This window comes from Dendrobium catenatum, unplaced genomic scaffold (assembly GCF_001605985.2).
Source record: "Dendrobium catenatum unplaced genomic scaffold, ASM160598v2 fragScaff_scaffold_621, whole genome shotgun sequence".
NCBI lineage: Eukaryota > Viridiplantae > Streptophyta > Magnoliopsida > Asparagales > Orchidaceae > Dendrobium > Dendrobium catenatum.
This window is the reverse complement of record NW_021319083.1, coordinates 16,851,695-16,876,987: the sequence shown is the minus strand read 5'-3', so window position 1 is coordinate 16,876,987 and position 25,293 is coordinate 16,851,695. Positions and strand designations below refer to the sequence as shown.

The window sequence follows — 25,293 nt, the reverse complement described above, 5'->3', positions numbered from 1 at the left end:
GATGGTGATCGATTGAAGCACTGCTCCCCTCTCACTCGCCCTCCAATCCCCTAACATCCAAAAAAAAATCTCATTGGCTTCTAGGATTTGAAAATCTTATGAGGGTTTAGTGGGCCCGTCGATGCTAGTCTGCATGTGCACACTACACGTCTACTGATTTACATATCAAATTTATAAAAAAACCAGTTCTAGATTTTTATTCTTTGCAGACATCAACTCTTTTAAGAAGCTGCACATGGTAGCTTGGGATAAAATATGCTTGCCCAAATGCAAAGGGGGTTTGGGTTTACCTTATATAGCTGCTTTACAATTCGCTTTCAACTGCACTGTTATTATCAGGATTTACAACATCCCTTCCCTTTTAGCTGATTGGCTTTTCAAAAAATACTCCTCTCCCTGGATGCCTCCTCATGCCTCTGCTTCTAAGTTCTAGAAAGCTATTTGTAACACGGCCCAGATGGTTAAAGGCTGTTTTAAATTTAAAATCACCCAAAATGCTCCCATTTCACTTACTTGGGATCACTGGTACAATTGTGGCACTCTTCGAGGCTATCTGGGTGGGGATATTTTTGATAATATGCCTGATTTTGTGTTGAAGGATCTCATTTCTCAAAACAGCTGGGTTTTTCCTGAGGGATTTCCTCACATTCTGCGGGGTGTTATTGAGAATATTTCTGGTATTGGCGGTGATGGGCCTTGCTTGTTTTGGAAAAACAGTAATGTTCACAAGTATAAACACTTTTTAGAGGAGTACTTCTCGGAGATGCCTTCTTGCTTATGGCACAAAATGGTGTGGCACAAAAGGCATATTCTTAAACACTCAGTTTTCGTTTGGCTTGCATTACATAGGGGGCTAAAGACGGCTGAAGCTCTTCTTCTTAGGAACATTCAGGTTCCTCGCACTTGCAGTTTATGTTATGATAATGATGAATATGTTTCTCACTTATATTTTGAATGCCCCTATTCATTTAATATTCTGCATGCTCTTATTCCTAGAATGCATAGCTTCTTTCCCCGGCCCAATATTTTGCAGGTTTTTGATTGGTTGAAGGTTGCTTTTAAGGGGAATGCCGTGGTTTTTAACTTTTATAATCTGGTAGTGCGCTGTGTGATATACTACATATGGAAGGAGAGGAACAATAGGAGATTTGGTAATAAAGCTCTATGCTTTACCTCTCTATTGTTATGCATTAAAAGAGCTATATATGAGAAGGTGTGGAAATGGGGAAACTCTTTGGAACTGCTGGAAATGTTCTAAAAGGATGCCACGACTCTGTTCTGAATGCTATGTTTTATCTGATGGCTGTATTTCGTGTATCTGCAGCACGCCATGTCTGGACAATGATGAATCTCCCTGTGCAGATCCCTTGGACGGTCTTCGGGCAACTAGGGAAGTGTTCCTTTCGATAATTTTCTTGTTAAATCCGAGTCCAGACGATTAAGGCTTGGGAGCATTTGGTCTCTGCTTTATCTGTCATGTTGTTGGGTTATGATGTTAGATTCATTTTTGGTTTTTCTTTTGTATTTGATCTTATGAGATCAGTTTTGTTATTTTTTGAAGTTTGTTCAAGCTTTGGCCATTTTTTGTTGGCCATTTTTGCAGTAGTTCTGGTGTAATCTTGATGAGTTTTATATACGGGCAATGCCCAAAATTTTCCCAAAAAAAAAAAAAAATGAGACTTTTTCAAGTTTATATGCAATGATAATAATAATATATTATCAAAATAATGTTTTATATATCATAAGGAAATGATAATATATTATCAAAGCATGCAATGTTTATATATCATAAATATATATTTATATTATTTTAGAATATTTAGATGATAGATGAATATTTAATTTTTGGAGTTTACTAAAAAATTTAGCAGATATAGGTAAAAAATGGTGTTGCAAGAGACTAAAAAATTTATGAGGAATATCAAGAAATGGGAAATTTATGGGGTATGATGTAGTTAATAATAATTTAACAAGTATTTGTTTTTTTACAAGTGATATTAGAGAAGTTGTTGATATAATATCGTAGATCTAAACTCTTTAAAATGAATATTGTGGTGAAAGTTTGAAGAGATTTATGGCATGGGAGTTGCATTTAATAGATTACTTGATGTTCATTCGGTCATTCTCCTTAGAAGATAGAGACTAATGGTCAACAACTTTAGTAACACTCTTGGTGTTGACATCGGAGTTATAATTAATATTAACAATGTGGAATAACCAATTACCAAGAATAATGTAAATTTTTGAATTGATGTTGGAAGTTAGGGTTGGTATCGACAAAATGTGCATCAACTTTATAGACGATGGATGGTATATATTGATGTTAGCGGCAACAACGTAAGTAAGCCTTGACCTTTGTAACAATGATATGGATCAACCTCTTATAGGTGATAGTTTATATTCACGTTGTTGGCGATATTGGTGATGAAGTTGGCTAGTGTTAGTATTGGTGTCGACAATGTGCATCTGTTTTATAGGTGACGGTGTGTGTAAATGCTATTGGTGATGGAGGACAACAATTTCAATGGCATCAGTTTAGTTGGGCTATAGTGTTCATGAGATTATAGTAGCGAGGTTGATAATGGTTGAGGGGTCGTGGTTGGGCAATGTTGATTAAATGATCGTAGTTAGGCGATGATAGCTATAGGATCGTAGTCGAGTAAATGTGGTTAAAATGATTGTAGTTATGTGATAGTGGGTAGATGAACATAGTTATATAAATGGTGCTAGGAAAACCATAATCATGTAATGGTGTTCGAGCAACTATGGTCATGGTATGGTTAGAGGACCATAGTTAGGCGATGGTTGCAAAACTATAATCGAGCAATGAAGATAGGAGAACCTTAGTCAAACAAAGGTGCTTCGAGGATCGTAATCAAACAACAATGGTTTTAGGCTATAGTCAGGTGAGAGTGTTTCAAGGATTGAAATGAGAAGATGATGGTTTGAGGATCATAATTAAATAACAGTGGTGGAGGACTATAGTTAGATGCTGGTACTAAATGATTGTAGTTTGGGGATGGTGATTAGGAGGCCATAATTGGGTGAAGATGGGTGGAAGAATGTAATCGTTGATGGTGGTAGGAGAGTTATAATTATGTAATGGTGGTTGGAGTTTTGTAGTTGAGCGATGATAGTCGAATGACTATAGTTGAGCGATGGTGTTCGGAAGATCGTAGTCTAGCGATAATTGCAAGAGGATTGATGATAGTGTTTAGATGACGATGAATGTCCAACGATGGTGGTAGATGGTGAATGTTAGGCAGCGACAACTAGCATCACAGGCAATGAGGCAACAGTCATTTGACGATGATGGATGATCATGGATGGTTGATGGCAAAGGTTAGGTAGCTATAGAGATTGGTTTGTAGTGGCAGTGAAAAAGTTATAGAATTCTTCATATTTCAGAGATCTCTTTGATCTTCAGTCCAACCCTCATTATGTATGGAATGGGGGTTTATTTTTTTTTTTTTTGAGAGTGGAGCTCTAGAATCCTTCTATCATTGAGCTCCCATGAAGAATGCTTGTGCGTTTTTTCTAAAATTTTTTTAATGCTTGTGCATCTCAAGATTGTTAGATAAAAGAAGGTTTGTGATTTAAATATATGAACCATAATCAAATTATGCCTATGCTTTCCATAAGCTGCTCTGAATGGTGCTTGAACTTCGCTAATCTAAATCCATAGCTAGCTGATATAGATGATACTCATAAAAGAATCAAACAAATTGATGGTATTGAATAAAGGGCTAATTTTTAATTAAAGATTACAATGTGATCTCTTTTATAATAAGACCATCTTTAAGCCTCTCTCTCTCTCTCTCTCTCTCTCTCTCTCTCTCTCTGTATATATATATATTGTGTGCGCGCGCGCATGTCATATTACTTAAAATTGAAAAAAAATATGCCTATTATTTGTTTTCTTTTAAAAGTATACCAAAAAATTCATTTTGGCCTCCCTTTTTTTACCGCATAATACTTATTTAAAGTTTAATGCGATCGATGGGCATTAGTTCCAAAAAGGGTTCAAATCATATTCTAACAAAGTTGGGTTCATGTTCAAACCTCATTCATACATTGTTTGAACACCGTTCAAGCAAAAATCGAATGAGGTCTGAGCACTACTCGAACAAGATTTCAAAAAGGGTCAAAATTCAGTTCAAACAAGGTTCTAGCAAGGTTTGAACATGGATTGAATAAGATTTTAGCAATATTTGAACATAGTTATAATATGATGCGGACATGATTCAAATAAGGTTCATTGAAGAGAAATGGACAACATAATATAGTGCAATTCTTGTATATAACCCAACATTCATAACATAATATATGTAATTTGAGAAGTTAACAAAAACTATAGAAGATTTTGCATTTTTGCTCATTTAATATTTGACATAATCATAAAAAAATAGATTTAGAGTTACATTGAAACTAAATTCTTTAAAAGATAATACTCGCTATAAACTAGCACAACTTATATATAAGAAAGTGAATCTAATAGCTCTTGAAGATAATTAAACTTCAAAACATTCTCATCAAGATATGGGCAAATTATTGGGTCAGGTGACCGAACGCAGAGATAGGTCCGGATATTAATAAAATATTATTTTAAAAATAGCGCAAGTAAAGCGCAGGTAAAGCGCAACTAAAGCGCAGGTAAAGCGCAAGTCAAAAAAGCGCAACTAAAGCGCAGATAAAGCGCAACTAAAGCGCAAGTTAAAAAGCGCAACTAAAGCACAAGGTGACGCGGCAAATTTTTATTGGATGTCCGAACTTATCTTTTGCCTCCGGTCACCTGACCCAATAATTTGCCGAGACGTGACTGTGAGTTGACCTTCTTAGGATGACAATTTGTTACGAAAATGCCCTCCCTCGCTTTAATCTTGAGCAGTACATTTATGAAATAGTAATTAGTGCAAAATTCAATAATATCAAATGCCATATCATTGCCACTAATGTTATTCTGGATTTAAAGTTTATAGTTTAAATGATATTGGTAAAACTCGTCACTAACTTTGAATAACTAGTTGAAGATGGTGATGCAAACTTTGTGGCAAATTGAGTACATGCAAAAGATCACCATAAAGGAAGAAAGCAATGGTAGAGCAGCTTTTTCTCAAGAGTTTATGGGGAAATTATTCTGTGCGATCAACGAATCGTTCGTAAGCTGGTCAGAATGCGTCACGTCACCTGACACATAACGGTACACATCACCAGCAAAAAATAATGTGACGCATCCTGATTCGCAATCAGACGACATCTAGTGACCTCATAGAATAATTTCCCAATTTCATGTGACTGATTGCTGAAGGATCCATTCCAATTTATTTTTTTTTTCAATAGAGGATATTTTGGGATTATTTAAAAAATAAATAATAAAAAAATAATAAAAGAGATATTTATTTGATTTTAAATATTATGCAAGACACACATAGGCTTGAGTAAAATATTTTTAACATTTTGTGGCCCTGCGCTCTGTTTCCGTTGCTCTCCTGGATTCTAAGGGGGGCTAAATTCCATAAGATTTAGATTCCCAGAGGCCATATCACTTCGCACAGTTTTCTACAGCGCCTTCGCATGGCTTCTACTGGCCCTCCCACATGGCGCTGGCCACCGATCGATGCCTCACGCCCCTCCCTCGGCAGTTCCTCCGTATCGCTCTCTACCTTATTCCTTCATGATCCGATCAGGCGGTTCACGGTAGCGAGGCGGCTCCCTCGGTCTTCGACGCGCGATCCTCCGCCGTCCATCGAGCACCAAAAGATCGATGCCGATCTCGAGTTCTTATCCCCGGAAGTGGTCGAAAAGGGGTGGAAGCAGAGCATGGGAGCTACACCAGTGGCGAGGGAAGCGGAGATATTTGCTCCGCTGAGCCGGAGGCAGAGGGCTAGGCTTCGCCTAAATTCGATCCAGAGGCGGCCGCTGTGGAAGAGGATTGTTTTTGCATCAAAGAAGGTTAGGAGCATCATACTGCTGAACGTGATTACAGTGATCTATGGTAACTAATCTCTCTGTTTCCCGATGCTTTTTCATTGCATTCCAATGCTTGTTGTGAATCCTGATTTTGGTTTCCGAATGTGTTGAAGCTTTAGATTTTCCATGTAGATTTTTAATCAGTAGCTGAATCCATTAAATTTATAATTGGCGGCGAAGGGGCTGGTACCACTTAGTTATACGCTTGCATTTTACTAGAGTAGCAGTTCCACTGACGTTATTGTTTTTGTCCAATTGAGTTGTTTGGACTTCGAGGACTCAAAAATTAAAACTAAATCTTTATAAGATCTGTTTCGCAATGTGTACAGCTTTGCGTGATTTCTTGTTTTGGTTTGGACTCCGTGAAGATTTGAACCATATATGATATTCATGTAACCTGCATGTACTACTCACTTTGTTGAATTGTCTATGTTAAATTAAAGAGAAAATAAATAGGGTGAATTCAGAAAATCATGTAGAATATTAAAATTTACGTCATCTAATGTTTTTATCATAAGACTCGGGCTTGTAGTAAAATCCTAGCCTCAGTAGGTTTCCTGAGAATGTGGTGAATCATTAATTGGTGCCAGTTTCAATTCCTATATAGCTTCCTCCAGTAGACCCACAATTGGAATGTTGTGAATCTTTAAATTGAGGGCATTTATGCATGTGAACTGCCTCATTAAGCTTACTGTGAAGAAATGCACTGGGTACATCAAGTTGTAAGACATCCCTGTTGTGATGTAGAGCTATTGAAAGGATAATTCTAATTGTGGGCATATTAGCTGCATGAATGAATGTATCTGTGTAGTTTATGCCTTACTCTTGCTTCTATCCTTGTGCACAGAGTGGGCTTTGTGTTGAATAATGATACCATCAGAATTGATTTTGGATTTGAATGTCCATCAACAATCTGGGACATTTTGGCGTGCAAGGAGGTGTACAAGTGTACTCATTCCCTGTTGTTAGTGAGCTTGAAATTCCCAAGACATGGTTTGCCTTCATTTCCAATCCTTGATGGCTTGAGTGTAGCATGTTGGATCGACATGATGCATGCTGAAAAATATGCATGGGCTTTGGGGAGCCTGTTTTAGATCTAGTGAGCATGTGATGATCATTAGTAACTAGAATATGTTGTTGTTGGGAAGAGGATGAGGTTAGCATTTGATGTGCGGGGCTTGTGGATTCAGAAGTGAGTGGGGTATTTTAGGCAATGGTTGGACTAGCGTTTGGTGGCATTTGAATGATGATTCTTGTGGAGGTTGGGGATGAATGATTTCTATTCTATGAGGAGGAGGCAAGATGAGGGATTGAAGTTAGATGTGTGAAGGCTGGCATTGTAGGCGTAGTTGTAGGTAAGGGTTGGTGTTGTTAATAGTGTCACGACTAGGTTTGGAGGTTCGAATTAATGAAGTGGGAACGGACTGTTGAACACTTATTTAAATTTTCTTTTACTAAAACTATTTTCAACATACTGAAATAGCCACAAAATCCTCAATAAATTTTAAAATAAAATACTATAAATACCATAAAAAAAAGGGAAGGACTGCTTTTATTAGCTAGGAAAATGACATACATGTAATGAGTCTATTTCAGTAGAGGGGATACTACGCTGTATATCCTTTTATTTATATATGTAGCTGGGAGAGACTTGAGCAGCATTTAAGAAGAAAAGGTTTGTTTTGTTTCAACGCTGCTATGATCCTTGGTGCTGTTGTAGCTTGCGGTTGTGCTGGATTTGCAGTGTTAGTGAATGGGCCAATTTGCTGGTCCCTGCAATAGCTGTTAGTGCCGTTATTAGTTTGTCTTTTAGCATTTTGTATTTTGCATGATGGATTCTCATACAAAAAACAAGTTAATTCACTAAGTAAAAAAATAGAGAAAATGACATAATTCACCAGGTTATTGTATGTTTACGATTCTTCATAAATATTTAAATAATAGTATATTTTTGGGTGTAAATATAGTCTCCTTGCGATATCAATTGTAGTTTTGTAAGATAATGTAGGCTGGAAAATCTGTTTAATGAAGGAACTTTTAACCATTCTATTCCATTACACCTTTTTCCCTACCATATTATTTCTGTGTCTAAAAAATTCATTTCACCATTTCCAGCAAGTGATATTCCTGTCTTGAAAGAAGTTGAGCAACTTGTAGATCCAGCACTTTTCACTGTAGTGCGCTTTGCTTTGACAGCAGTTCCTTTCCTTCCTTTCATGTTAAAGGCACATGGGGACTCCCAAACTCGGTCTGCAGGAATGGAGTTAGGTTTTTGGGTAAGTTTGGGCTATCTGAGTCAGGCCCTTGGACTACTCACATCTGAAGCTGGACGTGCATCCTTTATTTCTGCCTTGACGGTGTGGTTTAATCCATCATGCTTCATTGTCACATTCTTTTTTGCACCTAAACCATAACAAAACAATAAAAACAAAAATGCCTTACCTTGTTTGTAGATAATTGTTGTGCCATTTATTGATGGCATTTTTGGAGCAACCGTTCCAGCCATGACTTGGTCTGGAGCACTTCTTTCTCTAGTGGGTGTTGCTATGCTTGAATATGGCGGCTCTCCGTGTGTAAGTAATTCACCTTTTTCAATCAAACACTAATTTACAGTTATATAAGACTTTCAAGTGTATGCTTTATGTCTTGAACTTTATATGTTGGTCCGCTTATGTTAAGGTTCTTATGTATGATATTGTTTGAAATTGTCTGAAGCAAGACAAAAGCTTTAGCAAATTAAGAGATGGAAGATCTAGACTTTAATCAAATTAGATGCATTAATAGTGAAGACCAAAAATAATAAAATTTTGTTAAAGATAATAACATCAATGAAAGATGAAATCACTTTTTTAATAAATTATTAAATGAGAGTTTATAGAATAGAATTTTTCTTAGGAGATTATTATTGATGAAATTATTAAATGTTGATTGATGCTAAAAAGAGAAGCATTAGCTCGTAATGAGATGCATAAAATCTAAATTTTTAAGTTCAAGAAGGTTCCTATTGAGATCTTGAGGATTATGATAGTATAATGTGGGCTTCGAAAATTCGCGTCCTAGCCTCCCCTCTTTCAGGAGAGTTTTAATAGTTTAGGTTCCGACGTAAAATTTCAGAAGGCAGATTGGGTTTGGAATAAGACACTACCCAGATATTTCACCCTCATTTTGCGAGGACTTTATATCTGAGTTATAGTTTCTTATAGGCGCAAGTCCCTATAGTTAATTACACCTCCCGATAACGAGAGAGAAATTTCGATTAAGGCTAATACTCAAATAGACACGTAATATATATCTGGCATATAGTAATAACGTGGGCTTAATTTTGAGATTTAATATTTGAAATTTTATCATCTTGCACATAAAGTGAATGGTCGGGGAATGATGATGAGCCTGATCAAGATCTAATGGTTCTGTCATCCTAGGTCAACATGGTCATGGTCAATTTAGTCAGAGGTTGTAGTCGACCCAACTTGATAGAAGGATCCTTGTCGGCAGCCATAGGTTTCTTTATCCAAGGTTACCTTGTATGCCTAGGGTGAGTATTTGTCTAAGGGAATAGATTTAAATCCATCTTATCTAACAAAGGGCTTTGTGCCCTATTGATTATATCATATTGATTCGTATTTCAAGGACTTAAAGTCATTGGGAAGCATGCGAGCTGTGACCGTAACTGTAATACAGTGGAGTCGTTGGACCAAGCCACTTGGTTAGAGAGTCGCGATCGTAATCGTTAACCATGCGGAGCCATCTGGTCAAACCACGGGTTATTTGCGGAGTCGTCCGGCCAAACCGCCGATCAGATAACCAATACCACGTCCTTACTGGCAAGAGACTATTTGAGAACGAATCTTAGTGATATTCTCGACCAGACATTAGCTCTTTGTGAGCTGAGGTGTATTTTCAAACTTGTCCATCTCAACAAATTGTTGTGGAGGGTGGATGTATTTTGTTTGAAGTATTTTGGTGCTTTTTTCAACTTTAAATATTTTGATCTTGGATGATTTTTGGAATTTTATATTTTATGGCCATTTGGGGGGTATTCTGAATGTTTGATGTTCTCTCTGGTTGAGATTTCTGTCAACACGGCCATCATTGGAGCATTTATGGTGAATTTTATTTATGGATTGAACCTTGTCGACTTTGTCTACTTGCCGACAGAGGATTGGATTTTTGTAGGCTTTGTCTTTTTTGGTGAATTTTTTTTTTGTTGTAGACCTTAAAGGCCTATTGGTGGAGCTGTAGAGGCTGGAGGGGATCCGATTGGAGAAGGGTGGGGATATTCCTCTTTCAGTATAGCCATTGATTTAACAATTCAAGAAAGTTTTTCAGCTACCTCATGGATTGCCACTGTAGAGGGATTAGGAGCACACTATCACCTTGAGAGAAGTGTGTCACCCATCAATGTTAGGTCATATCGCTATCTTCAATTTCAGAAGGATGAAATTGAGAAATTTATTAGAGAAATGTTAGAGTCAAGGATTGTCAGGCCTAGTATGAGCCCATTTTTTAGTTCACTGTTTTTATTCAAGACAAAAGATGAGAGTTGGAGGATTTGTGTGGACTACAAGGCCTTGAATAAGGAAACTATACCAGACAAGTTTTCCACCTAGTGATAGATGAGCTATTGGATGAGCTGAGTGAGATAGTTATATTTAACAAGATAGATCTGAAGTCAGGGTACCATAAGATCCAAATGAAAAAGGATGACATGCTGAAGACTCCCTTCAGAATACATGAGGGACACTATGAGTTCTCGGTGCCTTTTGGTCTCACTAATTTCCCAGCCACATTCTAGTCCTTTATGAACAGGGTGTTCCAACCCTACCTTAGGAGATTTGTGCTGATTTTTTTTGTGACATTTTGATGTACAACAGGTCAAGGGAGGAACATTGGAAGCATTTGAGGGTAGTCCTAGAGGTGTTACAGGAGCAGCAGCTGATGGCCAATCTAAAGAAATGCTGCTTTGGATATGCCAATGTGGAGTACTTGGACATGTGGTGCCTCAAGAGGGTGTGACTGCGGATCAGGTGAAGATTGAGGCTATGTTGAGATGTCACTTCCCAAGTATCTCAAGGAGTTGAGGGGATTTTTAGGGCTGACATGCTATTATAGGAGGTTCGTGAGGGGATATAGCACCATCGCTTGGCCACTAACATAACAGTTAAAGAAGAATAGCTTCTTATGGGGAGAGGCGACCATTAGCTTTTGAGAGGCTAAAGAAGGCCATGACCACAATACCGATCTCGGCCTTACTCGATTTCACTCAGGTCTTTGTAGTTGAGATAAAGGCCTCAGGATATGGATTGCGAGCAGTACTCATGTAGAGCCACCGACCAATCGCTTACTAGAGTCAGGTTTTGACAGCTAAAGCTAGACTGAAGTCAGTATAAGAGAGGGAGTTTATGGCAATTGTGCTAGCTATCTAGAAGTGACGACCTTATTTTTTGCGTCAGCATTTCATTGTCAAGACGGATCAACGAAGTTTGAAGTACTTATTGAAGTAAATGATAGTAATAGAGAAACATCAGAGAGGGCTGTCAAAGTTATTGAGATATGACTTTGAAATTCAATATAAGTCAGGGATAGAGAACAAGACAACAAATGCTTTTTCTAGATGTATGGGGGATCTACAAGAGATGGTTGTGTCGATAGTATTGATGTTGGATTGAGGGACATTAAGGAGGAGAGTGCTCAGATGAAGAGTTGGGGAGGATTAGGGCAGATTTATTGAAGGATGAGAGTAGTCACCCGGACTATTCTCTAGAAGGGGAGAGGCTTCTGTACCAGGGGAGATTTGTAATGCGCAGGACATCAGTCCATATTCCACACATGCTCCAGGAGTTCCATGGGAGTGTTATTGGGGGTCGTTCAAGGGTGAAGAAGATATATATGAGACTCGCCGCATAGTTGTATTGTAAGAGGATGCACAAGGACGTGAAAGAGTTGATAGCCATTTGTGAGAACTGTCAGAAGAACAAGTACATGGCAATGGCTCCAGGAGGATTATTGTAGCCCTTAGCTCTACCAGATCCGGTGTGGGAGGAGGTCTCCATAGATTTTATAAATGGGTTACCTCAATTAGAAGGGTTTATAGTGATCTTAGTTGTGGTGGATACATTGAGCAAGTATGCTCACTTCATTCCCTACGACACCCTTACATTGTAGTGACAGTTGCAGCATCATTCTTCAGAGAGATGGTTAGATTGCATGTGTTACCCGAGTCTATAGTATCCGATAGGGATAAGGTATTCCTCAACACTTTTAGAGGGCGTTAGGGGTGTAAGTGAGCTGAGCCGGCTCGAGCTTGACTTGTTTATGGGCTCGCAAGTCGAGCTTATCGAGCTAACGAGTAGAGCTTGAGCTCGAGTTCGAGCTCATTTAGTAAACGAGCTCGAGTTCGAGCTTGAGCCGACTCGAATAAATATTAATTTTTTTAAAAAAATTATTTTATTTATTAAATTTAAATAAAAAAAATAAAAACCACCTAAGTTTTATTTAAATGTTAAACATTTCATTTTTTTCTAAATTTTGACTAAGTTTTAAAAATCTCGCTTAAATTTTAAAAATCCCGCCTAAATTAAAAAAATCTCGCCCATGTCTCGCTAGCCGGCTCGAGTTCTTTACAGTGAGACGAGTTTGAGCTCTTCTTCCAACTAACGAGCCGAGCTCGATAAGGGCCTAAACTCGACTCGACTCGACTCATTTGCTCCCCTTGAGGGTATTGTTCAGGCTGCATGGGACAATATTGAAGAGGAGCACCACTTATCAATTGTTGACAGATGGGCATATAAAGGTGGTAAACAGAAGTTTGGATACCTACCTATGATAGTTTGTGTTGGAGACACCTAGAATGTGGGCCGAGTGGCCAGCGTGGGTAGAGTACTGGCACAACACTTCGTATCACTCTGCCTTCTAGATGACCACATTCAAAGTATTGTACGAACGAGACACATCTTACATAGTACATTTTGGACAGAGTAGCTCTCTAGTTTCTTTAGTAGAGGAATACCTGGAGGAGAGGGACAAGGTGTTCAAAGAGTTAAAAAGGCATCTGTTGAGGGCTCAGCAGATGATGAAGACGTAGGCAGATGGGCATAGGAAGTACATCCAGTGCGAAAATGTGGGATATGTTGTTCTTGAAGCTTCGACCGTACAGACAGAGGACAATCGCTCACAAGAGGAACGAAAGCTGGCTCCAAGATATTTTGACCCTTATGAGATAGTAGAGAGAATCACAGCAGTGGCGTATCATTTGAGGTTGCCCACAACCGCTACTATACATCCAGTATTTCATGTATCATAGTTGAGCAGAGGTGTGGGAGATCACACAGTGAGAGTTCAAAGCTAACAACAACATTGACTGAAGAATTGGAAGTGATATTGGAGCCCCTGGAGCTCCAAGGCTTGCACCCATTCGAGGGAGTAATTAAGGAGGTGTCGATCAAGTGGAGGGACCTTCCTGATTATGATGCTATATGGGAGCCTTACTAGATGGTGAAACATCAGTTTCGATCTTTCCACTTTGAGGACAAGGTGATTCTTTGGGAGCGGGGTATTGATATCCATGGACGGGTCCAACCGGCCTAACACTTGGGTCGGCTCAAATATTACAGTAGGCATAAGCTTGCTGAGCAGCAGGTTACAATTCGAGCCCCCTTTGGGGTAGGGTCCACTACCTAATAGAGTTTGTATGAGGGGCTGTTTAGTCCTTTTGCATTTGTTTTGTTATTTACTTTAAGTAGAAGTTTGTATTAGGGTTAGGGCATCTTTTTTGTGGCTGATTTTTTTGTGCTTTTGGTGTTCTTGGGCTCTAGCGGTGTCTAGAGAGTTTTGGAGAGATTGATCCTCCTCTTGAATAGAGGATCACTTGTATCTTGGTATTTTCCACTCATTTCATCAAATAATACAAAAATATATACTATTTTCTAGTTTTACTTGAAGTTTTGTGGATATTTCTCGCTGATTTTTCAAGATTGATGAGTTTCGCTTGAAAAATATAAGCATTTCTTATCAGAAGCCTGGTACCTGTGGCCTCCTAATGCACATAAAAAACCAATGGAACCTACAAACAATAGTAGCTTTATAACCACACTCCTTTATGGAAGTATCTCAAACCTACATGTCCCATCCCACTTCTTCAGAGTAAACCCTTCTAATTTAGGTAACCCATCTATAAAATCTATGGAGACCTTCCACATCCGATCTGGTAGAGCTAAGGGCTTCAATAATCTTCCTGTAGCCAACACTCCACGGCTTCTGCCAACCCCTCCATTGAATCCAACACATCCTCAAAAAATTTTTTATCCTGCAACATGAAGAAGACGCCTCAAGCTAATCACTAACATTCAATTAACCATCCTCCAAGAAATTTCTCAACAACAAACCAAGACACCAAAACCCTCCAAGGCCAAGAAATCGGCCAACCCCTCCTAAAAAAACCCAATGGCCTATTCCATCCTTCTTAGAATGTAAGGAGATTCATGCCAAAACCTAATCCAGCTTTACAATATTGATTTTTTTGCATTCTTATTGCAGAATCAGTCCCATTTGTCCTGAGGCCCTTGATTCTACAACAACCACACCCTTTATCCTAATGAAGGTAGTTTTAACAATTTTGATCTCTCCCAGCCCAAGAGAATCTGAATTAATGGAACAAGGCTGCCATCAATTTCAGCGCTCTCTCTACTGATGCCCAGTTCACTCATGGCTTTTTTTTCAGCTGTAGCAGTATGAACTCTATTCTCCTTACTGTTTGTTAAGCTTCAAACTCTCAGGTAGAAAGAGAAAGTTTATGGAACATCATCAAATTGATTGAGACTTCTGTTAATCAATCTTTGGTTATTATGTGTGATTTTAATTGCAGCAGGTACTCCTGGAAAATCTGGTGGTAACCCTTTTGCTTTTGAGTAAACTTTAGGGTCTCAACAACATGATTTTTGAAACTGGCATGCAAGTACTCTCATCTATTGAGCTTTATTACACTTGGTTCAATAACAGAGAGAATGATCCCATGCAACTTAAGCTTGATAAAGTCTTGGTTATTGAGGCCTAGTTGGATGCTTTTCTCCTCTCTTACTACAAAATTGAAAGTCCAAGATGCTCTGACCACTACCCTTCAATTTTCAACATCCGCTTTTTCAACCTCTTAACCACAGATTCTTGTTCAAAAAATTTTGGGCTAAATTAAAGCAATTCCGGGATGTCCTTTTATCTTCCTTCTCTACCCATACTGTTGGAGGCCCCATATGCTCTTTTTATGCCAAGTTGAAGTTGCTTAAAACTGGAATCAAATCTAATCCTTGGGCTTCTGATAGGAACAAGCCACAAATAATGCAGAAAATCACTGTATTTCAGAGAAATACAACAAAGTATAGCACATTTTTGGAGATTGGAGAAGAAATATGATGATTAATCACTTCAAATTCAATAATAGAAGAAGAAAGCAACAAACCGATACAAAGATCTTCAATTCGAGAGCAAGATCCAACCCTCCAAATCCCTAGCCAATAACTAGAGCCCTAGCACCGCACAAGCGATCCCAAATTCAAATTCAAATTCAAGATTATAGCCTAACCCAAATCATAGAGACTAATTTGAGCAAAGAGGACAATTACAAAATTCCTAAACAACCCTTAATTCAAATTTCTAAGATGTGGGCCTCATAACTCCAGCCGCCCTCTCTCTCTTCTATCTTGTTCCTCCCGCCCCCCCAGGGCCGTCTCCTGTAGCACTGGACCAGTCCAGCCGGCCCTTGGGCCGGCCTAACATTACCCCCTTCTCAAAGACTCACCTTGTCCTCAAGGTGAAATGAATGGAACTGAGCATTCACTCTCTCATATGGCTCCCAAGTAGCATCGAAGTTTGGAAGGTCCCTCCATTCAATAAGCACTTCCTTGTTTTGCTCTTTATCAGATCTTACCCCCTAGCTTCAGTGGTTCTAAGACCACTTCTAAATCCTCTGTCAGTGTAGCTGATAACTCTGCACTAACAGCATGCTCCCCTAGAGCTCTCCTCAACTATGACACGTGGAAGACAAGGTGTATGGTGGCGGATGGAGGTAACGTCAAACAGTATGCCATTGCTTCGATTTTGTCCACTATATCATAAAGGCCGAAGTACCCCGTGGACAATTTCTCGTTTCTTCTGTTGGCCAGTGTCCTCTGTCTGTAGGGTCGTAGTTTTAAGAACATCTTCTCCCCCATTTTAAATTGCATCTCTCATATGTGCATCTGCCTGCTTTTTTATGATATGTTATACCCTTAACAGATGTTTCTTTAGCTCCTCCAACAACTTGTCCCTTTCATCCAAATACTGCTCGACTGAAGAAACTATGGTGTTTTCTCTCCCAAAGTGCACTAAGTGTGGGGGGTCCCTTCCATGCAGCACTTTAAAAGGAGTCATCTGAGAAGCTGAATGGTGTACCATATTACCAATATTTGGCCCATGCTAACCATTTTACCCACATCCTCAGTGTTTCAGAAGCAAAACACCCAAGTAAGTCTCCAAATTCCGATTGACTACCTCCATTTGCCTGTTTGTTTGAGGATGGTAGGCGGTGCTCCTCTTGAGAACAGTGCCCTGCAACCTAAACAACTCCCTCAAAAAATGGCTGAGGAACACATTGTCACAGTCAGACAATATTGATTCTAGGATCCCGTACAGTCTAACCACTTCCTGATGAATGATGTCGCCACTGAAACTATGGTGTAGGGATGTCGTAAGGGAATGAATTGTGTATACTTACTCAGCCTATCAACCACCACCATGATGACTGTGAAGGTAGGCCATCTATGAAATCCATAGACACTTCCTCCCATACTCTATTTGGAAGTGCCAAGGGTTGGAGTAACCCCCATGGAGCCATCACCATGTACTTGTTTCTTTGGCACACTTCACACTTCGCCACCATCTCCTGCACATCCTTATGCATCCCCTTCTAGTATAACTTAGCAGCCATTCTCATATATGTCTTATGTACACCGGAATGGCCTCCCACTGCACTCCCATAAAACTTCTGCAGTAGGTGGGGAATATGAATGGAAGTTCATGGCATCACAAACTTTCATTGATGTAAGCATCTCTCCCCCTCAAGTGAGTACCCTGGATGGCTACTCGTATATTTCATCAAATCCTCCCTAATTTTCCTCAACTCCTCATCCTGCATACTCTCTTCCTTGATATCCCCCATTCCACCATTAGTGGCACTGAAAGTGTAATCCTCTGGAGCTCCCCAACACATCTTGATAAAGCATTAACTGTCTTATTTTCCAGACCTGACCTATAATGGATCTCAAAATTGTAGTCTAGTAGTTTGGACAACCACCTATGATGCTTCTCAGTCACCATCATTTGCTCTATAAGTATTTCAAGCTTCTCTAGTCTGTCCTAACAATGAAATGTCAACTCAATAGATAAGGGCATCACTTTTGAATAGCCAACATAATGATCATCAGTTCCCTCTCATATACTGACTTCTGGCTAGCTCTGGCTAATAGTGTTTGGCTGAAGTATGCATAGGTCTGTGATTCTACATGAGTACGGCCCCCAACCCATATCCGAATGCATCGGTCTCCACCACAAAAATCTGGCTGAAATTTGGGAGAGCTAAAAACTAGGACTGTAGTCATGGCTTTCTTCAATCTCTCAAAAGCCTGTGTCGCTGTTTCTCTCCACAAGAAGCTATCATTCTTCAGTTGCTCGATTAAGGGCCAAGCTATAGTGTTATATCCCATCACAAATCTCTGGTAGTAACCAGTCAATCCAAAAAAAAAAACCCTCAGCTCCCTCAAGCTCCTAAGCAGAGGCCACTTCTGTATTGCTTCAATTTTGGCTTGGTCTGCTTTCACCCCCTCCTTTGATACCACATGTCCCAAGTACTCCACACTAGTCTGTGTGAAGCTGCACTTGTTCAGGTTGGCCCTGAGCTAAGGCGCCTATAGAACTCCAAAGACTACCCTTAAATGCTCCAAATGCTCCTCTGTGATCCTACTATACATAAGTATGTCATCAAAGAATACTAAGACAAACCTCTGGAGGTACGGTTTAAACACCCGATTCATCAATGACTAGGAGGTAGCAAGGGCGTTTGTAAGCCCAAATAGTATCACCAAGAACTCGTAGTGCATCTCATGTGTCCTGAAATGTGTTTTCTGAATACCCTCCTTCATTCGGATTTAATGGTAGCCAGACTTCAAGTCAATCTTGGAAAACACCACTGCTCCATGCAGCTCATCCAATAACTTATCGATCATCTGGATGGGGAATTTATCTGGCACGGGTCTCCTTGTTCAACACCCTATAATCCACACAAAACTTCCAGCTCCAATCCTTCTTCTTGACCAGTTAAACTGTACTGGAGAAAGGACTCACACTTGGCTTGATGATCCCCGCCTTCAACATCTCCCTAATCAGCTTATTAATATCATCCTTCTGAATTTGGGGATAGCAGTATGGTCGTACGCTCCCCCTCCAAAATGATTACATTCTCCTGCTCTTTAGGTGGTGGCAAGCCTTGAGCATGTTGGAAGACCTCGTTGAACTGTTGTATTAGTGGTTGTACTGCAAGAAGGATATCCCTCTCTTCCCCCACATTGACCCCCTCCAAGCATTGCAGTTCCACCAAATATTCTTTTCCCACCTCCTGTATGCTCCTGATCATGGATTTGAGGGATATTCCAGCTATAGACAGTCTTGCATCGCGCTGGATCACCATCCTCCTTCCTTCCACCACTAATTCCATCCTTAGTTCTCCCCAATTAACCTTGGTATCCCTCAAATTCTGCAGCCACTTCATCCCCAGGATGATATATGTACTTCCCAACTCCAAGGGAAGAAAATCCTCCCTTACTTGAATCACCTGAATCGTTAGCACTATTCCCCTACATACTCCTCTACCCATCTCTACCTTCCCAGTGCCCATCATCACTTCATATCCTCGAGTGTCCATTAATTTTATCCTTAACAGATCCACGATCTGATTAGATTTAAAATTATAGGTAGCCCCATTATTGATCAGCACCACCACCTTTCTATCAGCTATTTTTTCCTTTACTTTCATGGTGTGACTCGGGGTGAATCCCACCACTGAGTTTAAAGAGACTTCCGCCACATCCAAATGCAACTTCTCCTCCTCCACCACTAGCCCGCTCTCACCTCCCTCTTCAGCTTTCTCGTCATAAAAAATAGTGAGAACTTGAAGAGTTCGGTCCTTACACATATGCCCTGGCATGTACTTTTTGTCACATATGAAACACAACCCCCTTGCTCTTTTCTCCTATATCTCATTCACGGTCAGCTTCTTGAAGTTCCCCCCAGATACCCCCCCCCCTCGAGTGGCTTCCCCTAGCCCCCATCTCTAGATGCTTTTGGCCCTCCACCAACTGGGCTAGCTCTATGGTCTCCCCCAAGTCTCACAGCCTCATCACCCTAGTTGCTTCTCGGATATCTGGTTTAAGCCCCTTCATAAATTCCTCTCTAGCATTATCTTTTATAGACAGTCTAGTCTGCTAGCCAGATACTCGAACCTGTCATGGTACTCTGCTACGGTCACCTCATGCATCAGGGCAAAGAACAGCTCATAAAATTCTCCTCTCCTACTAGTTCGGAAACGTTCTGATAAACAATACTTAAACTCCCTCCAACTTCGAATGGGTCGCCTCATATCTCGTAATTAGTACCATGCCATTGCCTTCCCTTCTAAGCACAGTCATTCCGCTGTCAATTTCTTCTCTTCTGTTAACCCATTGACTGCAAAGTATCGCTTCACTTTGTAGATCCAGCTATGTACATCCTCATCCTCAAAGATGGGCATCTTCAGCTTTCTCACCTTTGGGTCACCCACGTTTCCCCTGTATCTTTCATAGATCCACATTCCTCGAAGAGGAGGAGCTCCCCAATTGTCACGATCTTCCCTCCGGAGATCATACCCATTCCCTTCATCAAAATCCCCTATTCTTCTTTCGAAATCAGCATCCGGACGATCAAAATCCTCCCCACTTCTCACAAAATCAGCACCTTTTCTTTAGTAGCCAATGCTCATCTCCTCCCTAGAAAGTGGTTCTAGATGTGGCATTCCGTCTATCCTTCTGGGATCTCCACTTATGGGATTTTCCCTTCCCCTAAAGGTGTCAGGGTTTCCACCTCTTCCATGGCCGTCCGTAGTTTCCTTTGCTTCCGATGTTGCCAGATTGAGTTTGGCTTCAAGCAATTTCTTCAACATGTCTTCTACCACGGTGAACTTTCTATCCATCCTTTCGTTGTTGGATGCGATTTGATTTTGAAAATCAGAAATCTTCTACTCAAAATCTGATTTGAGTTGCCCAAGTTCTCCCTCCAAAACTTCCACTTTCCTTCCGGCCGTTGGTTTCTCTTAGATCAATATGCTCTAATACCAATTTAATAGGAAAAAGGCACAAATAATGCATAAAAATCACTGTATTTCTTTCAGAGAAATACAACAAAGTATAGCAGATTTTTGGAGATTGGAGAAGAAATATGATGATTAATCACTTCAAATTCAATAGAAGAGGAAAACTCAAACCGATACAAGGATCTTCAATTCGAGAGGAAGATCCATTCCTCCAAATTCCTAGCCAAAGACTAGAGCCCTAGCACTATAATTGAGATGCCAAATTCAGATTCAAATTCAAGATGATAACCTAACCCTAACCATAGAAATTAATTAAAGCAAAGAGGACAATTATAAAATCCCTAAACAGCTTTTAATTCAAATTTCCCTCCTAATCAAAACTTAATTAAGATGTGGGCCGCATAACTCCAGCCTCCCCCTCTCTTTTCTCTCTTGTTCCGCCCGCCCACCTAGCCCGTCTCCGTGGCACTGAACCGGTCCAGGATGGATCTGTTCATCCGGCCCTTGGGCCGGCCTAACAGCTTCCTAACCACATCTCTTTTACCAGAAAAGCTTGAAGTTTACAGTTAGCTTGCTTTGCTGCTCTTGACATTGATCCTTTAAATCATTCTCTTACTGTCAAAGCAAAAGAAATTCACGATGATCTAGATTTTCACTATGATGCTTGGACTTGTATTATTCAGAGAGCTGAAACCTTTTAGCTCTCTAATGGTGAGGATGACCTTAATTTCCTCTATGGAAAAATTAAAGGCAGAAGGAATTATAACTGCTTTAAAGAGCTTACTACTGATCTAGGCACCTTTAATCATCATAAAGACATTGTTTTAGCCTTATTTCTCTCTTCAAAAATATTTTTAACACAAAGCTGCCCCAAACTGAGAACCAATTCCTGATTTCCCCCGGGAAGGTGGTGCCTCCTCATCTTATCTTCTTACTCACTAAGATTACTGATGATGAAGTTAAGGCAATTGTTTTTTCCTCACCCAAAAATTCTGTGCTTGATGGCTTCAACTTTGAGTTCTATGTTTCTACCTGGGATACCATTCGTGAGCCCCTTTGCCGAGCTGTTAAGCATTTTCACCACTAGTACTTTTCTCTGGAACGTTAAAGCTTTTGCTATTGCTCTCATCCCCAAAAATCATCATGTCAGGTCCATCTATGATTATACACCTATATCTCTTTGTAACATATTCTATAAGATCATAATAGCTCAAACTCTTGCCTTAATGCCTTTCATTATCCATGATAGCCAATTTGGCTTCATTCAAAACAGAATCTCATCTGACAACATTAGTTTGGCCAAAAAAATTATAAGGGATGTTAATACCAAGAAAGGGGATAAATTCTTTATGCTAAACTTAATATTTTTAAAGCATTTGATATAATCTCCAAGAATTTCATTATTTCTAGAATGAGACAAAAAAGCTTCCCCTCCACATTTATTGATTGGGTCACTACCTGCATTTCTGATGTTAATTTTTCTCTATGTCTGAATGGTGCTCTTGAAAGCTTCTTCAATTCTTCTTCTGGATGTCCTCTATCTCCTTGCCTTTTTTGTATTGCAAGGGATGGCTTATCTAATATTTTTTAAAGTGAGATCTCAAACAATCTTATTTCCCATCTTCTAATGCTGACAGTATTAGCCTATTTTCCTATGTTGACCCCCAATCATGTTGCCTTTAACTTACTCTTTCCATTTTAAATAGGAAAAAGACTCAAAATAGATCATTAATGTGGCCTGTTTAGTCCCATACTATCACATTTCTCTAATTTAATCTTCAACTACACAAAAGTTATCCCAAATGGTCCCTTAGGGATTAAATTGTTTTATTTTTTATAGTTGAGAGACTAAATTGAGAGATCAATTTTGTAACCTCATGTCTATCAATTTCAACTAGAGGGACTTGGGATTTGTTTTATATGGTTGAATGATTTAATTGAAGAAATATGATATTCTGAGACTAATTTGAGGACTATTTTGAGCTAGCTTTTTCTCATTTAATTTATATTGAGGCTGGCTACACTTGGTATTCTAGGTGCTCTTTAGACTTGTCACATGCCCTATTGAAATACTGTTTAGGGTGCCTAGGTAGTTTTAAACACACATTTCGTCATAATTTTGCATTTTCTCCTTTGCTGTTAAGTCACTGGATCAGAAAAAGAAGGGTATGCCTATTCATGAAGCTCCTGTCATTGCAGGATCTTGAAAGAGAAGTGTGCAACCTTACCCACTCCATGATTTTCATATAAAAATGGAGAGCCTCTTAAAAATTGATCCAGACCTGGTCTTCAATTTTAGATTAGAGTTCAGGCAAATGAACCCTAAATATCACCAACTTGTAAATGGTTCTATGTAGTTTTAGTAACAATAATTCTTCCAATTCATTGTTTGCTTACATGAATCATAACCACCATTGCTAGTCCAGAGTTAGGATGATGGCGATAACAATATCTCTTCGAAAGCAATTAATTATTCGTAAGATCTTATATTTTGCATATTTTATGTGATTCAATGTAGGTTGGTGATATTTTGAACTTATTAAGTGCGGTCTTCTTCGGGATTCATATTCTCAGGACCGAGCAAATTTCAAGAAGCACTAAGAAAACGAAGTTCTTGGCTCTTCTTGGATACGAGGTAAAATTTAACTCTATTTGAGATCCCATTCTATTTGTTTTGAAACTGTTAATATCAATTCTCTCTTTTATCTTCATTTTTAATATGCTCACCTCTGAATTTATCATTTGTTTTCAGATTTTTGTTGTGGCCTTGTCCTCTGCAATCTGGTTTATATTTCAAAAGTATTTAATCGATGGGGAGGGCGTAAGCCTTGGATCGTGTACTTGGTCTTATTTATGGGATTCGATTATTTCATTTCCTTGGATTCCTGCTATGTATACAGGCATATTCTCTGCTGGTTTGTGCTTGCTAGTAGAGGTTAGTTCCTTCTTGACATATTTTGATTTCCGTTGAATGGCTTTGATCATTTGACTCCAACCACTATTCTAATCAATAGTTGCTTTTATTGAACAAAATCAGCACTAATAATGCTCCATGACTAAATATTTTCAGATGAATGCTATGTGTGATGTATCAGCTACTGAAACTGCAATAATTTATGGACTTGAACCAGTATGGGGTTCTGCCTTTGCATGGTTTTGTCTTGGTGAGAGATGGGGTACCTCTACATGGATTGGAGCTTTCCTTGTAATCTGTAAGCTGACTTGCGTATCTGCCTTGAGAGCTTAGCAGATAATTTATTTTCATTTTTCTTTTTACTTGAAACTAGCATGATGTCTTAGGCTTCGTTTAGGATGGCTTTTTTACTGCTTCTTGAAGCAGCTTTCTAGTAAAAAAAAATTAATTTGTATACTAAAAAGATGCTTCTAAAATAGCCGTCTCAAACGAAGCCTTAGACTGATGTTGCATTACCCATTTCGAGCCACAAAATCTGTTTTTGATGCAAGCTGCATTCTAACATCATCTTTTTTCTTATATGAATTCCATCCATTGTTCATAGAAGCTCACGATTAGCTTTTTGTTTCACTTCGACGACCTCCCCTCCTGATCTCAAACCTCCATTGTAGGCGGAAGTTTAGCAGTGCAGATCCTTGGAGAGACTGGTAAAAGTGGAAGTAATATGGAACGATCCAATGAGCAAAAGGATTTCTCCCTCTCAACGGTTCCTGTAAATACTAGAAAGAATGATTCACACCTCTTTAGAAAGTAAGTTGCTTATATTTTTCTTAGCGTACATTATGGGCATATATTCTACTCACTACTTGCACAAATTATGCTGCTAATTTGAAAAACAGACAGGATAAATTATGATGGGACTGCGGAAAACTAGGCTGGAACAAATGGAAACAGAGTTCAGGACCAGTATTATCTCTTTGAGTCCTTAACTAACGGAATGAGGATCAATACAGTAAATGTAGTTCATATACATATATGAGACTAATAGAAGATTACAAAGCCTAGCATATCTGAAGGTAGCTCTGTGAAACTACTGTAGGCTTCTTGGCTTCAGAAGGAAACATGTAGCAGCAGTTGAACACGTAATATTATGGATGGGAAACATTAAGCAACCTAGCGTGATGCTTACATTAGGGATACAGTTCTTTCTAAAGCATCAGCAGAGTTCTGACCAGATTCTCACTTTTAGGGAAGTGCTTCTCTTCTGTGTAATGGAAAGACCTCACAAGTATATAATGATATACATGACACTTGATTATAGTGTAATTACAGTTTAGAAGTTTGTTATATATATATATATATTGATTCCATCAGTTATGTGATTTAAAAAGATTACTAATATCATGATTGATTCAGTGCAAATTTGTTAATTGTCAATAGGTTGTTTTTGAAAAAATTTCTTCATCTTATTCTCATTATCAAAATTTATGTCACAAAGCTTATTGTTTAGGTTTCGTTTAGGGCGGTTTTTTTAATGCTTTCTAAAACTGTTTTATAAAGCAGTAAAAAGTATCTCAATGAAGCCTTAGGCTTCGTTTGGAACGGTTTTTTTTACTGATTCATAAAATAATTTTCTAGTACAAAACTTTTAATTTTATACTAAAAAAATTACTTTAAGAAAGGTAAGAAAGCCGTCCCAAACGAAGCCTTAATCTCCTCCGAGATTTGTTAAAGAATTTGAAGACTTTTCCTATAAACAATCTTGCTCTTGAGAAAGTTGATTCTAGGGCCAAGGCTCCCTTTGTTGTCAATCCAGTAGATCTTTTTTGGTGAGTTTATGGAGCACTATGATTTGGTTCTTGACCAGTAAATGACGGTGGCATTGATGGTGGGTTTCTTGTTGGCGACCTTTAAATGACAGCCTCTCTGATGATATTACTATTATTAATAAGATAGCCCTATTAGAGGAGAGATTTCAACTATTGTTTAAGAAGCTTCGGATGAGTCCATTGGGAAGGAGAGATTATTAGGTGCGGGGGCA

At 39.1% G+C, this 25,293-nt stretch overlaps 2 protein-coding genes across 9 annotated transcripts; both read left to right on the top strand.

Annotated features, from left to right (window-relative positions):
* The first annotated feature begins 6 nt into the window (after positions 1–6).
* On the top strand, positions 7–1,674 carry LOC114579714. 4 transcript variants are annotated; one of them, XM_028695201.1, is made up of 3 exons: positions 7–892; positions 1,034–1,151; positions 1,325–1,674. In XM_028695201.1, the coding sequence occupies exons 1-3, from the start codon at positions 458–460 to the stop codon at positions 1,408–1,410; spliced, it is 639 nt and encodes a 212-aa protein (XP_028551034.1). In that variant the 5' UTR covers positions 7–457; the 3' UTR covers positions 1,411–1,674. The 4 variants fall into 4 exon arrangements, with proteins under 4 accessions (XP_028551034.1, XP_028551033.1, XP_028551031.1 ...); XM_028695200.1 differs by having other exon boundaries at positions 1,034–1,674; XM_028695198.1 differs by having other exon boundaries at positions 7–1,151.
* A 3,852-nt stretch (positions 1,675–5,526) lies between these two features.
* Positions 5,527–24,599, top strand: LOC110096315. Of its 5 annotated transcripts, none has more exons than XM_028695197.1 (8): positions 5,527–5,952; positions 8,196–8,327; positions 8,424–8,543; positions 22,857–22,973; positions 23,091–23,273; positions 23,409–23,550; positions 23,924–24,062; positions 24,156–24,599. In XM_028695197.1, the coding sequence occupies exons 1-8, from the start codon at positions 5,575–5,577 to the stop codon at positions 24,184–24,186; spliced, it is 1,242 nt and encodes a 413-aa protein (XP_028551030.1). In that variant the 5' UTR covers positions 5,527–5,574; the 3' UTR covers positions 24,187–24,599. The 5 variants fall into 5 exon arrangements, with proteins under 5 accessions (XP_028551030.1, XP_028551029.1, XP_028551028.1 ...); XM_028695196.1 differs by having other exon boundaries at positions 5,527–5,995; positions 8,170–8,327; XM_028695195.1 differs by having other exon boundaries at positions 5,527–5,995; positions 8,167–8,327.
* Positions 24,600–25,293: the final 694 nt, after the last annotated feature.